We start from the raw sequence: 17,788 nt of genomic DNA, 5'->3' as shown, positions 1-17,788 counted from the left end.
CAAAATCTTCCATAATTTTGAAGACCTCTGATTAGGCCACTCCTCAGACTTCTTTTCAAGAGATAGAAAAAAAAAGACCTTTCTCAACACATACAACCAGTTATTCTACCTGTACAATGTAGGAACTGAACATTATGGCCATAAGATGTTGGAGAGAATGTAAGGCATTCAGCTCAGCAAGTCTACTCTGCCATTAAATTAGATCATAGCCAATTTGATAATCCTCAACTACGCTCTCCTGCTTAACCCCCAAAAGCCTTCATTCACATATTGATTAAAAACCTGTATCTCAGCCTTGAATATATTCAATAACGCTGTTTTGCAGCCTTCTGCAATGAAGAACTCTGCAGATTCACTATGCCCTCAAAGAAGAAATTCTTCCTCAGCTTTGTCTTAAATAGGCTAACCCTTACTCTGAGATTATAATCTTTGGTTCTAGACTCTCCCACAAGGAAAACAATCCACCCTATCAAGTCCCCGCAACAAACAATGAAGAGTACCATGGATTAGTGAAATCCTGCATGCACATAGCCTTCATAGTTGAAAATCAGAGGACTGGAGAGTGTGCAGAATTGGGCTGCTGCTGCTGTGTGCGTTCTTGTGCAGTTTTGTAATTAAAATATTTTAACAGGGATAGGTCATAAATGACTGCAAACAATGCACCAAAGACAACAGGTGGGATTGTAATAACCTTTATGTTGAAATCTGACAAACACAGAACAAAAGGAAACTGATATCAAAACATCAATCCAGCTCATATCAATAGGCCTTTAAAAAAAGTCAGTATCAACAGTTTGGTTGCAGATGTCTAGTGACATCAGGAGGACTCTGCTATGCTTTGCTGGTGCCACAAAATAATCTAAGCTAGACAATCAAAAACATTTTCTTAGCTCATGTCACACAAAGGGCCATCAATAATGTATTCTAATACTTATGCAACAACTTAACCTGGCTCTGGGTTCTTAAAAAAAATCAAGAACTAAATTAACTGAACAGCTTGTCCAACAGCAAGGAAATAAACACATGCAAATATGCACCTGGACATTATGAAAAGCTGTACGAGAGTCAAAGAGTGAGGTTAAGTTGTGACAAGGTATAGGGTTTGTAAATACATAAACAGTTCCAGGAACTTCTCTTTAATGAGGGCTGTCGCAGCAAGTACACTATAAAATAGCTAAACGCCCAAGTACCAGGCAGACAGTTTTTGTTCTAAAAAATCCATTAATCTGATAAACAAGCAAACTTGGAAACAAAAGGGAACAAAGCTGTGAACATAACTGCTCCCAATTAATTAGGATTTTAATGTAAAATTGGCCCACAGTAGTAAGCGCATTGCAACAGTGTCTTCCTGCGTAATTGCAGAAATGTTATTCTTCTAAACGTGCCCAGCTCTAGTTCAATGAAAAATAATATTGATGGTTTAGAGACAATTATTTTACACTCCATTATTTAAACATTTCTTAGGGCTGCCCCTCTCTAGGGTGGCATTCCAAAACTAACCAAATCAGGAATGGATTTTGGTGGCTTTTCCACTAATAAATGACACCTGTGGGCTAGTGAATGGCAATGTATGTTGGAGATAAAACCGTTTACACAGGTTCCCAAATAAAGTGACAGACTTTGTGACATCTTCAGAACAGCCGGTTAAAAACAGGCTACTGACCTGGCTTCTAACAGCAAAATATTGATCCCAAAAGCAACAGACTCACGTGACAACAATTAAAACATAAAAATCACGTTTAGGAACACCTTCAGAGTTGGGGATCGAAGGTGCTCTGGAAACAGAATTAAAACTCTTAACGGAATAACTGGAATGACCTAATCACATTACTGGATAGAGAGCTTGCCCCAAAAGTTAAGGTTAGACTGTTATCTGCTGTCAAGATTAGTCAGGTTTGCATCGGAACCACTCAGCTAATTTGCCCTTCAGCAGCTTCTCTTATTTAGGAAACAGTAGACAGAGTTCACTGCCCTAATATCTAGGTACAGGTCACTTAACAATGAGGAGCACAATAATTCATCCAGTACTTGCTGGTATTCTTCAATCTTGTCAGCTTGAGTTAAGTCTAGAGAAACAGCAGTTTACTGTAGACTTGCAATATCACTGGAAGGCCATGCATGATGCATGGAATACTGGCATAGCTGCCATTCCCATAACCAATGCCTCTCTACCAACTTCAATGGAAATATACAACATAAACGAACAGGTATTAGAGGGCAGAGGGAGAAACATTCTCTTCTCTTATATTGGTTGATTTGGTCCATGAGTATTTTCACATGAAACAGTTATGTTTGCTTCATCAGGTGTAGGAGAATGGGTACTCAGAAATTTGCATTCTTCTGGAGAAGTAAATGGTTATTTAAAGCAAAATCCAAAGCAAAAGAACAATGACCAACAAGTGAGTTGCTGCAGCAAGACTAAGTCCATGTGCCTTCACCCCATGTGACATCTGCCTGGATATTTGTAACAAGCATTAAATTCAATAGTTACTTCGTTCTTAGCATTTTAAATATTTAGAACTCTAATTGTGAATGGAAGAACTTTGCATGGCTGCTGCATTACGCAAGTTTTCACCAGACAGCAAGCATGACGACCCAGACAGTGAAAAAATATTAGCCTGTGTTCTAAACTTTGATTCAGGGAATTGACCCAGGAAAGAATGAGCTGAGAAACATCCTGCTAAAACAATACAGTACCCTAATCTGATAAAAGCCAATAGTTATCATGGTATTTCTGCTGGGTAGATTTGATTTCCTGTTTGTGTTTTCACAATTTCTTATGTCCAAGCAAAAAGAGCTCAAGTAGCCAGCATTGAGATGTAATAGGTGCACAAATCAAACTCACACTGAATGCTTGTAGTCAAACGCTCATACAAAGTAACTACTCCTGAAATAAAATGTTACTATAGGCAATGGTAGAGTGGTGACTGATGCACTACAGTATCAGCAATAGTTGGAACAGAAGATGGAAGGTTTTCAACAGAGCTCCTACAGATTTGAAAGCCACAAGAAAAATTAACGCTGGCTTGGTGGCAGCACATGTCTCAACTTTTTGACAGGATGTGGCAGTCAAAGTGAAGTCCCTGGACTCTTCCAGCTGAACAGCTCAGCACACAATCAAATCCACATCCTAACATCATGAATTATCTTTCAAAGAAATCCTTAGCTGGAATGCCTAGGGAATAAAAATTAAAAGCTGAAGCAGATAGATAATAGTGCTTGCTATCAGACAGGAGGGTCCTAGGAGTCCTCTTTGGGCTGTCACTATAGTTGCTTGATTTACAAGAACAGGATTTTACCCTGATTTGGAATTACCAAGTTCTTCTGCTGCTGCCAATGTCTACTGAAAAAGAGGGGAAATCCCTAAGCCTGTAGGAACTCTCAGTTCACGGAGTTCCACAGATCTCAAGAGCTATTATCAGAAGCAGTGACACTAGCAGGGACTAGAAGTGCATAATACACCCTGAAAATCGTAACAGAAAAAGCAGCTTGGAGTCTCATAAGGTGACAAACACTGACCAGTTCCACAATCAGCAAAGATCCCTTTATCATTCCCGAAGAATTCTGAAAATTGTTCAATTTTTTGCACAAAGGTCAGGCATCAGTTAACAGCCAGCTTTCTGCAATCTTATCTTCCAATCTCAGTCCTACCATTTGCTTCCTCATCCCAAACACAACGTTCTTTTTTTCGAGTGCTACTCTCTACTGAAAGCTGCCTTCCTTTATCCAAACTCAGACTTCAAGAAAAAGTAGTTCAAGTGTATGACTTGTGTCACAGTAAGAGGGTACTACACCTTGCTGGAAAAAACCCTACTTCCAGTTCTAACAGCCTTTCATTGCACTGTAATAAGCAGTAAAAACACTGAAAAGGATTCCGTGAAAAGCTACTGAGATTATTGGATATGTAAAAGAAACAAGTTACTTAGAACGAATATAGGCTTTGCTACTGTTCGTACACTGGTCTGAAACCCATCTCTGGTGAGCAGTAGCACTTTTCATAGCTTTTGAGTCACAAGTTTTTTTTTTGTCTTTGTGTTTTACAAAAGAAGTCCCAAAAATTGAGAGCTGCTAAATAATGCTCATCTTTCAATAAAACAAACTTCAGCCCCCTCTCTCCCACAAAGAAACCTGTCCCTCTCCCAGCTGCCATTCAATCTTCAATTGCAGAATTCCACAAGGAGAAGACCAGGTACTCTTCACTGCCAAGAGGGTGGAATGGAGAGGAGGCTGTTTCCACCACAGATGCTACTTCCGCTCTATGGACCGGGAGCGACTGGAGAGAGAGGAAGAAGAAACAAAAAAGAAATCAGTGACAAGGTGGAAACACAGACAAAACGGAGTTCAAGAGTTTGCTTCAAACAATATCTTGACCCAAGGGCAGTACTTTTTTTAAAAACTTTAGAAGTGTTACTGGAATTCTAAGTGTCACAACCTAAGCTGGTATCGGGCAATCAAAGGTCCCATTTCAATTTGCAGCTGAATGTTTACAAAGGCTCTGTTATATTAGAAAACTGCACACATTGCAAGCCAACCTGTCGATGTTTAGATACTGACTGACACACAGATGGGATTGCAATGGCTTGCATGTTAGGTATATAGTAATCATCAATGGGAAACAACTGTGCAGACCTCGGCATCTGTCAAAGACATGCTGCCATTAGAAGCTCAATTTTAAGTTCAATGCTGTAAGAAACTCGGGCTATAACTCACACTTATAGCACAACTTTAACATGGTAAAATTCTCAAAACTCTATACAAAAATACAAAATCTAACACCATGCCAATATTGCGATTAATTTTCTTATTAGTTAAACAAAAGCTTGGCTAGACAAAGTAGGTTCGAGAAGTGTCTTAATGAAGAAGGTGCAGCAGAGCTGCTCAAGAGGAATTTCAAAGCTCAGGAGCTAGACAGATGAAAACAATACAACTTGAGAGCAAGTCAGGGTTAGTCAAAAGCTCAGAGACTGTTAAAATGGTAGACTACATGCCTTCACACGTCCTAACCAACACAACAGCACAGACAAGTTCTTAGGATCTGCTAGGTAAACAGACACTGATTTTCTGATAACAATGCTCGTAATCCAGGATTAAAATGCAAATTGGTATCATCCTGCTTCTGCAACATTCCACCTCTTCAATTGGAAGGTGCTCATGTTGTTACCGCGTGACACTGGCTGGCAGAAACAGTACATTGTTAATGTATCCTTATAATTTTCACACTGTGCTGCAGAGCAAAGCTCTTAATTTCCCTTGTCTTCCCCACCATTCATCAGTTCGTTTTAATTAAAGACCCCGTTTGTATTTTTCATTGCCACGCATTTATTGATTTGTTGTGACAGCCCCTCGGCATGCTACTCATTGCAACATTAGCAGCCAACTGCTCAACAATTAAGGCACACAAGTGGTCAGGAGCAATCTCAAGATTAAGCTTAGCCTTCCACAGGATCAAACCCAGCATGAACCACCTCATAATCCCTCTTAATTTAGTCCCTGCATCTAGCCATTTACAGTAAGTGTTGAGAAATACAAAGCTTGTCACTCCTCACACATGTCAAGTAAAAATAAAAGTGTTTCTGGGTGGCGTGGAATTATAATTCACATGACTTCAAATTCTTTCAAATATCATTTGCGATCATCGAAGTTGACAAATGCCTCTGGGGGATATTCACACTAATATTCTGACATAAACATAATGGGCTGTTAAAATCGGTATGCCTGGGACCTGTACACAGAAATCTTCCCTACTTGTTGCAAGTTAATATGCAGGTTTGAAACCAAGGTGAAGGAGAGTTAGAAGGTCATCCTGAACACAATATTTGAGACCAAGTGGAGGGCTCAGACTATGTCACCTTCTCTGTCTCCATCACCACCATACTCTCAATGGAAATTGTACAAGAGGAAAAATAATTTTTAAAAATATCAAAAGCTCATGAAAGAAAACTTTTGGAACATTTCATGGCAAGGTTTTTGGATCATTCAAATATCCTTCAATTTCTGTACAACTGACTGTGGAGAAAAACAAGAAGAGCCCACATATGTGGGCTAGAGAAAAAAAGATGCTTTTTAACTCCCTTCACTTGGTTCTTTGTTGGCCTTTGCCTCTCCAATCCTGAAAGGCCTGAATAATGGAGGTGATCAATATCCACATTTTCTGGAAGTCCTAAAGTATCACAGGCCAACTGCCAATTTTTCAAGTATGTGGAAGAGTCACGGCTGGTGCTCCAACGTGCAAGCATATTCCAGTATAGGTAAAGTTGTCTTACCAGACCATAGGGGTACTCTCAGTAGAAAGACACAACTGATGGTGATTTAACCTAAGGGTCACCACATCTCATGCAACTTGAGAATTTGAGAAGAGCCCTCAAACCTACGCTGTTGGCTTCCCTTGAACTATCCAGCCAACTGATCAAACCAACCTGGTGTTTCACTACAGCCTACTGAAGTGATAAAGAGGAGCGCAAAAACTGATATTCTTTTCTCCTCCTCTTGTGCATCAAAAGCACAGAGGCTAATCTTTTTGCCCCAAAACTCCTACTCCAATACAGCACAACCCAGGAATCAAATCAAAGGAGCCTTGAAATCTGTATGGTTCAACATTGCATGAGAGTATTTCGCCATCAAGTATCCGAAGGAGGAATCTACATTACAACATTCAGCAAAATTACTAACCTGTGAGATCTAGAGAAAGATCTTGATGGCTCTCGCCTTTCTCTGTCCCGTGAAATAGATCGCTCGCGACGTCGATTCTCTCTGGATCGAGACCTATTGTGGAGCATACGGTACAAGATTAAACAAGGCCAGCTTTTGTCAAGTGCCAAGAATCCCATTATTTTGGAACAATAACATGGAGGGGTCTTATAATTTGTAGAGGGAAAATCCCTTCAGTGAAAAATATGACTGTTTAAGGAATAACCCAAACCAGATTGTCTCAGCACCCCAATTCACTTTGGCTAAATGCTGTCAATGTACTTTATGAGTAAGTCTCCAAATGTCTGCAGTAGAGGAATTTTTAAAAATGAATATGCTTGTTCAAATACAGGCAAATGAAAGAACTCTAACTTCCTTTAAAAGCAGTGTTAAAAATATTTGAGGAAAAGAGCCAATTCACTTGTTCATATTATTTTAGATCTAATAAAAATTACGCACTTAGCTAAATATGGTTCAGCAACCATTTTGAAAGTTGACAGGTTAAACTTTTTAAAATGCTGTCTTATTCCAGCTAAGGTGAACGACCACTATTTAGTGGTATTTTATTGGCACATAAAATGTGGAGTTACTGTTCTCTTGGATGAGGCAGGTTAATCTTGGTTGCCCTCCCTGTTGTTATCCCTATAACACAGTCCAACGCCCAACACAATCAATGGACGCCTTGAAGACTAACCACTTGACCTACCCCACCCCCACACAAAAAAATCCCTGAATCTACTAACTCACTTCTGCTGTCCTCCTTCCTCAGAACTGTGACCTTGGGTGTCTCACTACCAGAGTCAGGCAGAGAAGGGCGAGCAGAGGAAGTTCCACAACCAGTGCCTCTCCTTGTTGCTTTTTCCAATGTTAGCACAATGATCACTTAACTACTGAAGCTATAAAGTGATTAATAAAATCCCACAGTGTTTCTCCTTGCTATATTCTCAACACCACTATCTACTGATTTATTAGTTACCAGGAACTCTGTAGAGCAATTTCTGGAACCTTTCCTTTTTCTCAATCTTCAGGCTTTTGAAAAGCCAAATTCGGCATTACCTATCTTTATGGTGAAAATGAGCTAAACAGACTACTTAAGTGATCATTAATCATGCTTTAACTTTCTGCCCTATTTGAGTACAGAACAGACAGATGATATACGAGCATTAATGCAGTTACAGGTCCACCTAATTTACTGAGCAATTTTCCATGTCGGTGCCCAAATGTTAAATCTGATTCAGTGAAAACTTCAGGACTCTTTCACCAGACCCCCTCTGGTTTCCTAACAAAAAGTATCAGGATCAGGTGGTCAACTGGTAATTTGTAATTAAGGTAATTTCTTTTACCATGACTATGGGCATCTAGAAGCAGTGTTTACACCACACACACTCAATTGATATGGCTTGGCAGCAGGGACCCCTTTCTACAAGGACCAATGCTAGATTGTATATACAGAGTTTGGCATTTCCAAATGCAGATTCAGTCCCAAATGTTAAATCAATACTGGGATCTTAGGTCATTTTTATTATGACAAAATATCAAGCAACTTTAAGTAAACCAATTTGTTTGGATTAAGACAGCCTGGTAGTCACCATGCTGCCAGGGTGCCTGCAAGCTCAATAATAATGTGCTGGTAGAAGTCAGAGACATCCATGACTTGGACCACACTACCCTCCTAATTAAGGACTCATTTTAAAGTTAGGCCAACTGCGATCTGCAAGGTCTGGATTGTGAAGTAGTGCTAGGCTGATCAATTTGGTTTACAATAGATCGCTCCATTACTAAAAGGATCCTTTGAAAAGCAGCTGCTACTTGCTCGTTGGAAGTCCATGTATTGGCGACAATCACTGAAGACTTCCAAAACATATCTCAAGATTTCGCATGATGCTGGGATAGTTTTATGGAAGGTGGGATCTAACCATGCAGATCAGGGAAGTGCAAAATGCAGGCAGTGGAAGTCAACTCTTTATACCAGCTATGACTATGGGTACAAATGCAAACTAAAGTGGCATTTACACTCTTTGCTCAGCCAGAAGAGTGTTAATCCTGGCCCAGTTACAATTCCCAAAGGAGTTTCCGAAATGATACAACAACCTGTACCAACAAGTGACAAGACACATGTAAAGCTGCTCAAATGAGCAGCTCCTCACTTCAGGCTGATGCTGTATGAAGATCAGGAACCTTCATGAAACGGGAGAGGTAAACTAACAGGGGTCCTTCATTTGGAAACTGGGACAACTAAAATTGCCCATAATCATTTGCTTATCTCCTTTGTTGGAAAAAGGAAGGAGATGGAAATTTGGAACAGAATCTCAATTGAAGAACACTCCACAGCTGGATACACTGTAGATTCAAATTTAGAATTACAACAGGCCTGCTGCCTGATTTCAAAGGGAATGAGAAGATTGGCAGCAAATAACCCAAGAGATAACCCCAAAATTATTACGCTGCCCCACAGGATTACCCTCTAGCTTGGCTTTAGCAGTGATTTTGGCATTTCTAAACTGGCGCCACAACACAAATCAAACTTACTGGCAAAAATGAAAATCAAATCAAAAGAAAATGGAAGCAGACAGCCAGGCTCTCCATCAGCATCCAAGAGGAGGCCTTCAATGCATCGATGCACAACCTACACAAGAACTGGGTGATTCTCCAGAATTTTATCTTAGTTGTTTTTTTATTTCCAAGGGAACAGTTAGAGTTCAGCATAGAACAAATTACTTCATACTCCAGAAATTGCAGAAATCTGAGCCCATGTTACAAACCCCTGGACACAGCTGTGAATGATCCCAGAAGGGGAAGGATTTGAAAACTGTTAGAAATGGAACCATGGTAATGGGAAGAATACAGATCGAATTCTTGATTCAAAACATAAAAAGCAGATAAAACTTACTGGAACAGTCAACATTATAGCAAATCAACAGCCGTCTGCAGGGCGTGGCATTTGGCGATGGTAGTGTGGGGAGGTAAAAAAAGGGCCCTGAAAAGCTGAATTCATGCACGATGTATAGTGTAGAAATAAAAAAATAAAAAAAGGTATTAATTTATCTGCTGTGCGTTGGCATGGAGACCAATCGAAGCAGCCCCTTTTAGAGTGCGTTGGTACCAGATTACTGCCGATGCAGGCCTTGGGTTTGCAAAGGCTGACGGTCAAACACACCCCACAGTTGAATCGAGAGGATTTCAGATGGTTATTTTATTTTCCCCCGTTGGCTGTTTGGTCGTTATGGCTGCCAGCAGAAACAGTAGAGAAGGGATGATTGGTTTAAACAGCGTGCTGGGGTACGCAGAAAAGGACCCAAACTTGCTGGTCGAGCGGTTGGTCATTCGGTTGCACACACTCACAGACACACGTGAATGCTGGACATTTGATGTGTGAGCCGTTGCTTATATTGGGGCGCGCTGATCCCCCAGATGTAGACACAACCAGTTGATTGGCTAATGCAGACTTGGAGAAGTGGACGCTCTCTGAAAGGGGGGTAGGGGGTGAGTGCGTGGGTTTCAACTGCACATTTCATCAAAAGAAAACAAAAATGCACAGAAACACCAGTTACTATCTAACCAATTAAGATGGAATTTCATTCAACTTTTAAATACAATTGTCAGTAGTAGATGCAATGATTCAACATTGATTTAAAACCAGAAAAAGAGAAATTCTAATTATTAGGTTTTGTCACAATATTAAGCAGAGTCAAAATGCTTGTCTATTTTTGACTGTCCCAATGATACTTCGAACTTCCCTATCCCCCAACCTTTAGGTGTTTCCTGCACTTACAGGACACCACATTCCTCTGCATTATTTGAGGTATAATGAGGTCCAAGTAAGAGGACCATGAACAATTTGGTGAATAGATCATCATAACATTTACTACCAGATCACCACCAAGCATGTTTGGAAATAACGAGATTCTGTGTTCCAGAAATTGGTTTGACTCAGCATTGATTTAACACTGGTAAATGCAATAAAATGTTAGTGCCAATACTTTGCAGTTCTCAAAGACCATTCTCAAACCATTGGAAACAACGAGGCATGCTCTCAATTCAAGAAAAAATTAAAACTTTGAAAGATAACAGGTTCTATTGTAAAATCTAGGTGAGCCAGAATGTATGAAGTTTGATTCTTGACCTATGACTACAACGGATCTCAGCTGGGGGGGGAAACCAAACCCTCCGTTGACCTTAGGTACCTCACACGAAGAGGGGAGTTTGGTGCCCAATTGCAATCCAGCAACCTTCACTGATAGCAGCAGGATTTGTTGCAACCATGGTGGATGTCATGGTCAAATATATCAGAGAGCATTGTGAAAAGCAGCACTGGACTGCATACCTACAGTCAGCATTTTGAGAACGGCCTCTGAGAAACACAATGCGTGGAACGGTGGCTTCTGACTAAACAAAAAAAGCAACATTGTTTTAAAGAAACCAAAATTCACAAATAATTTGTTCACAGAACAACTGTAAAACTCTGAAATATTTAATGTATGAAGAAAAGCATAATAAATTACACAATTATAGATAAACCTGCATAACTTTCTGCTTTAGATAAAGAAGAACCTTCTAGCCAATAAAAGTACACAAATCTTAACTCAGCTGATAGTTTGTAAAGGGGTTGCACGTTAACATAACATTTCAGCTAGAACACTAACAGTAAAATCCCATCATTAAAACTCTAGTATCATATCCTTACGTGAAAAGACAACTATAGTTTGATATACTCCGAAAATACAATTATCTTAGTAGCTCATACTGCAGACCTTCTCTTCACTTGCTGTCCTCTTACAATCATAGACAAAGGAGGAAAGTTCAAGAGAAATCTAAAAGTTTAAATGGCATTACACAGTGGAGGTAGCAAACAAAACGTACATCTCCATCTTGAACTTTAAAGCTTGTAGTTTTAGGGTCAGACTTCCTTTTAACATCCCCATTTCTTAACTTCGAGCTCTCTGGTTAGCAGCTAAGATTACATTAGATTAGATTACTTACAGTGTGGAAACAGGCCCTTCGGCCCAACAAGTCCACACCCATCTTTGGACTGTGGGAGGAAACCGGAGCACCCGGAGGAAACCCACGCAGACACGGGGAGAACATGCAAACTCCACACAGTCAGTCGCCTGAGTCGGGAATTGAACCTGGGTCTCTGGCGCTGTGAGGCAGCAGTGCTAACCACTGTGCCACCGTGCCGCCCATCTAAGTACAGAAGTACATTCCAGAGTCATCTCATTGCTGTCCTAGACATTAGTAAGCAGCTAACCCTCAGAACCCTCTCTTCCAGTCTTAAATAAACCAACTGTCACTGAAGGAGCACGAGAAGTAATTCTCACCCAGGAATTCTTTTTGGACTGAAGCAAGAAGAATCCACAATTTCAAAACCTCACTATGGCCTACTGCACAATACCGTCAGATGCCTGAGAGGGTGCTACTGGATAACACCCATTATATGAGCAAATAACTGAAGTGAGCAGAACCTGAAAATGTCACATTTCAATTGAAGATGTAACCATCTTAAATGAAACTTGGATTTCTCTGGGGCATATGTAGCCTGGGGCATATGTAGCAAGGTGGATAATTTACTCAGCTCTGTCCCAGTGCTGCTCTAAATGCACAATTTGCAATTTTCTTGTACAGAATAAAGTTGACATCTTGGGTAAGACTAAACCAATCCTCAGCGCTAAAAAGCCTGGTGCATCTCTGGTCATTTTTATTTTTGATGGTGTTAATGGCCTGCAGCAGTCCTTTGCTACATTTTCAGATACAAATGGAGATTTTTGAGTTTTTTCAGAAGGTTTTACAATGGAGTACATTGCAGCTTAGACGGACTTTGACATCATGTGACGTTAACACATACTTTTCAGCAGGGGAATGACTAAATACTGATCAAGAAGGGAGGGGAATCCTAACTGATCCCTTCCCTTGTAAGTTCGTGGGTGCAATCCTCATTAACTTGCTAGAAATGAAACTTCTTTCACAAAATTATAAAACTGGAATAAGTTGCAGTTGCTCAAGGTATATTCTATGCCAGGAGTTGTATCGCCTGATAAAACGCAATTTGCTCTGGACCAGAAGTGGGAGCATCAATGAGTCATTCCCTTGTGCACACATCATTATGTCAATAATACAAAGTGCAGTAACAGTAATTGCTGGCGCAAGAGAAGATTACCACTATACATTAGAAAGCACAACAGGACAACTTCCAGCCAACAATATCATCTCAAGGCTTGGATAGCAACTAAGTAACTGACTTTCACTGTGATTTATGATTCTGAAAACTTGTTGCCTTGAAATTGTTCTGAGAGCATTACTCATGAAGAGAGTGTTCAAAATTGAAAATTCAGCCCAGCAGTTAAGAAGAAATATGTGCAGGAATAAACCATTTGGTCCCTCAAGCCTTCTCCATCGCTCAATAAGATCTAGCTGATCGGATAATGGCCTCAACTCCACTTTCCAGTCTGTTCCCACAAAACTCTTGATTCCTCAGTTTGTTAAAGTGTCTGTCTACCTCAGCCCTGAATATATTCAATGGTTCAAACTGTACAGTTGTCTGGGATAGGTATTTCAAAACATTTGTGATCACCTGAGAGATAAAATACCTCAACTCCAACTGAAATGGGCAACTGCCTCCTCTGAGTCTAAGCCCCTCAACGAGATCTCCTATAATACATTTCTGTAACCTTCTTTCTACCAGGAATTGCTTGTCAGAGTAGTGACTGAAGGAATCCTGGATGACTTCAAGATTTCCAAGGCCAATCACAGGGACCCAAAGATTGAAGGTAAAATACAGTTCTCTGCTATGCACACAAGGCAATTGTGAACAAAGCAAGTAATAATGAAATTTACTGACATTTTAAACAGATTATTCCATGCTATTAATTCTCTCTTTCGAGTTGGCTACTTTGGATTCTTTCTGCGGTATTCAACTAGCTACTCAATTGCAGTTTGTGACGAATGAGTACCAAGTCAAATTTGAGGTAGATTCAGGCAGCTGATAAAACAGCTGTAACAAGGATTGTTGGACATTAAAGCAAAATAATAGCACATCACTGTGAGCAATAGAGAAAGGGGATAACTGTTTATAAAGCAGAGTGGCTTTCAAGATAGTCAAAACAAAAACACATTAGTTAAATAAAATTCATAAACTGAGGATTACAGCAAAGTCACTGACCACTCTTCATCCAATACAAGAAAATAGAGGACTTCAAAGATACTATTGCTAATACATGGGTGTCTGTATAATTATCAGGATATAATATAAAAATTTCAGACCCTAAGATATTATTGTACAGGGGTCTCTTCTTTTTCAGCACTGCAGTTATGTGGTTCTGCCACAGTTACCACGATGAAACAAAGTACAGAAAACAACTATTTCATCATTTCAGTCACCATGGCAGGCCCAACTGCAACTGCGTGCTGTTTCTGCACCTCAAATAGGAGTTCCTGCCCATCCCTGAACTAGCTTGCATACATGTTCACAGGAAGGGACAGTACATGGGGTAAAAGGAAATCATAATTTGTTTTACACTCAGTGGATCCACTCTCACCTCGAGTAGCGTCTACGTGGTGGGCTGCGATAGCGATATTCATCATAACGGGGTCGCCTGGTCCAGGGTGGTGGTGGCCCACGATAGCGCTTCCTCCTCTCACCAGAGGACAGCTCCACTCGTACACGAACGCCACACAACGTTCTGCAATTGAGAGATCAGCGTTAGTCACAAAAATGGAAAATGTTTCTCATTTCTCTAGTGCAGTTGAGATTAGATTCCCTACAGTGTGGAAACAGGCCCTTCGGCCCAACAAATCTACACTGACCCGCCGAAGAGTAACTCACCCAGACCCATTTCCCTCTAACTAATGCACGTAACGCAATGGGCAATTTACCTGCCCTGCACATCTTTTGGACTGTGGGAGGATACCGGAGCATCCGGAGGAAACCCACGCAAACGCAGCGAGAATGTGCAAACTCCACACAAACACTCGCCCAAGGCTGGAATTGAACCAGGGACCCTGGTGCTGTGAGGCAGCAGTGCTAACCACTGAGCCACCGTATTCAACATAACAGATCATTCATAATTCCTCAAAAGGTTACAATTACAACAATATTACTGCTCTTTGACCACAGGAAATCAGTTCTAAATCCTACTCCTGACAACTTTAAAACATATCAGAATTGAGGGACATACTAGGTGAAGACACTGTCTTGTGTCCCTCCAAATCACTAAGTAAAAGTTGCCTACTTTGAGTCTCAGTTTGCATTTCCCAGAGCTCATCTCAGCCAGAGAAACAACTGGGCATCACAAGTAGTTTCATACCTTATGGGCTATAGAGGGAAGACTTTACTCCCAGAATGCCACTAGCGACAGCAATTGCAGAACAGATTAATGTTGAAGCTGTATGCGGGCAGGAACTGGGGCTAATGTAAAGCTCTCGATCCAGGTTCATACATATAGCTAACCACTTCGGTGAGGTACTGGAGGGCACTCACCACTAGTGGACCAATGACTGGATAAAAATCACTTCTCTAAGATAGAGGAGAACATAGATCTGAGATCAGAGAATAAAATATATTTTGACACAGTTTCTGCCAAATGCTGATCAAGAGTGGCTGACAGAGACAATGATCAACTGAACAGCTCAAAACTTCATCAATCTCAACCACACTAAAGCATGAACAGAAGTAAATTGTCTTTGAACCTGAAGGATTAAGGGAGATATACATCAACAGCCTTTGCTCACAGCCCAGAGGGTTTCTATCATATTCCAGAATATCCGCCCATTCTGCGTGTGACCAGCAATTTCAAAGCATGAAGTACAGGATCAAGGGAGGTTTCAAAAGCACATGCATACATAAGTAATTCCCTCAAAAGGCTCAGGAGTTTTCCCACCTTAGTCCTCCCATTATTGTTTTGCAGCTCCCACCTCCTAACTAGATTTTGTCCAAAGGTTCGATAATTTGGAGTGGTACAGTGGACAATGGAGAAGGTGAGAAGTTGCAAATGGTGTTTAATTTGGATAAATGTGAGGTATTGCATTTTGGTAAAACAAACAAGGACAGGACTTATACAATTAAAAGTAGGGCCTCAGATAGTGTTGCAGAACAAAGACACCTGGGGGTTCAGGTACATAATTCTTTGAAATTTGTTTCATAGGTAAACACCATAGATAAAAGACATTTAGCACGCTTGACTTCATTGCTCAGACCTTTTGAGTATAGGAGTTGGGACATCATTTGAGGCTGTAAGGGACGTTAGTGAGGCTTCTTCTGGAGTACTGTCTCCAGTTCTGATTGTCACATTATAAGAAAGGGATCAATAAGCTGGAGAGGAGATCTCCTGTTGCCAGGAATAGAGGAGTTGAGTAATCCAAGAGAGATTGGATAAGGTAGGACCTTTTTGGTTGGAGCATAGGAGGTTAAGTGGTGACCTTACAAAGATTTATAAAATCATGAAGGGCATAGATGAGGTCAATGGTAGATGTCTTGGTGGGGACTTTAAGACTGGGGGCATATTTTTAAGGTGAGAGCAGAAAGACTTAATAAAGTAATGGGGGCAATTTTTTTTAATCGACACAGAGCGGTTAAAAAAAATTCTAGAGAAAGTGGCGGATGCAGGTACAGTACAACATTTAAAAGATGTTTGGATAAGTTCATTAATAAGAAATTTGTGAAGGGATATGGACAAGTGCAGGCAAGTGGGACTAGTGTAGTTTGGGATTATGGTCAGCGGGGACTGATTGGACTGAGGGTTCTGTTTCCATGCTGTATGAGCCTATGACCCTATGGTAGACCAACAAGAATTATGTATTTAAACTTTTGGAAGTACACATAAAAACACTGGTGTCAAAGTCCCTTCCCCTTCACGTGCACACATTCACAATACCTGCCATCCAATTCTCGTACAGCATCGGCTGCATCACGGGGGTCCTCAAATTCGACAAACGCAAAGCCTGGTGGGTTCCGTGCAACCCACACATTGCGCAGAGGTCCATAATAACTGAAGGACCGCTCCAGCTCAGTCTTGTTTCCATTGGTTCCAAGGTCACCCACATAGACCTTGCAGTCCAGCGGACACGAATCACGACGCATCATTGCTCAGCTATTAGAGGTTTTGTTTTATGAAGCAAAGAACAGAGTAAATCCAACATCAGGAGACACATCTCCAATGTTACACTGGTAAAGACTTTCATTGTTCAAGTGCCACAGCACTGATACATTTTAGCACATTGCAACAAATCAGTTTAAATAAAATAAACTAGTCGATACAGTTGAATATTCACCAAAGATTTTCAATATTTTCTTTAAAGACTGAAGTAATTCAGGCAAAAAGAAATCAGCCCATTTTTGTGCCAGTTTTTAAAAAAAATTCACAGAATGAGGGCATCATTAGCCAGTTTAGCAATAATTGGCCATAATGTTGTGCCATATTTAAGAAAGGCTACAAGGAAAAGCCAGGGAACTATCGACGAGTTAGTCTGATGTCAGTGGTGGGTAAGTTGCTGGAGTGAATTCTGAGACAGGACTTACATGCATTTGAAAAAGCAAGGACTGATTAGGGATAGTCAGCATGATTTTCAGAATTGGAAATCACGTAATAAATTTAGATTGAATTGTTTGAAGATGTGACCAAGAACATAGATGAAGACACAGCAAAGTCTTTAGCAAAGTTCCATATGGGAGACTGGCTAATAAGATTACATCACATGGGATCCAGGGACAGTTGGGCAACTGCACAGAAAATTGGCACGACAGTAATAGAGAGAAGGTAGTTATTCAGACTGTGAACAGTGAGGGGCCACAAGGATCAGTGCTAGGCCCACTGTTGTTGGTCATTTATGTAAACTATTTGGATGTGAATAAAGGAAGCATGGTTAGTAAGTTTGCGAATGACACAAAACTTGATGGTGCAGGAACACCTAGGGGTGCAGATACAAAGTTCCTTGAAAGTAGCATCATAAGCAAACAGGGTGAAGGTTGTGGCTGGCACATATTCAGTATTCTGACCAATGAAGCAAATGTGAATTGGGATGTCATGTTATGGCTGTACAGGACGTTGGTAATGCTTGGGTGCGGGGGAGAGGAAAGGAATGCTGAGGGGGTTGGGGTGAGGGATAGAGT

At 40.6% G+C, this 17,788-nt stretch overlaps 1 protein-coding gene across 1 annotated transcript in view; it reads right to left on the bottom strand.

Annotated features, from left to right (window-relative positions):
- Positions 1-676: 676 nt before the first annotated feature.
- LOC122542191 (serine/arginine-rich splicing factor 3-like) overlaps positions 677-17,788 on the bottom strand; it is a 21,921-nt gene continuing 4,809 nt past the window's right edge. Inside the window, exons 2-5 of the mRNA XM_043679641.1 lie at positions 16,554-16,769; positions 14,220-14,363; positions 6,670-6,762; positions 677-4,273 (exon numbers count right to left, since the gene is read on the bottom strand). Coding sequence (XP_043535576.1) covers positions 4,246-4,273; positions 6,670-6,762; positions 14,220-14,363; positions 16,554-16,762 — 474 coding nt within the window. The 5' untranslated portion in view covers positions 16,763-16,769 and the 3' untranslated portion in view covers positions 677-4,245. The remainder of the gene's footprint in view (positions 4,274-6,669; positions 6,763-14,219; positions 14,364-16,553; positions 16,770-17,788) is intronic.

Source organism: Chiloscyllium plagiosum, chromosome 39 (genome assembly GCF_004010195.1).
Source record: "Chiloscyllium plagiosum isolate BGI_BamShark_2017 chromosome 39, ASM401019v2, whole genome shotgun sequence".
In the NCBI taxonomy this organism is placed as follows: Eukaryota; Metazoa; Chordata; class Chondrichthyes; order Orectolobiformes; family Hemiscylliidae; genus Chiloscyllium; species Chiloscyllium plagiosum.
The sequence above is the reverse complement of the archived record's forward strand: the minus strand, read 5'-3'. Positions and strand labels throughout refer to the sequence as shown.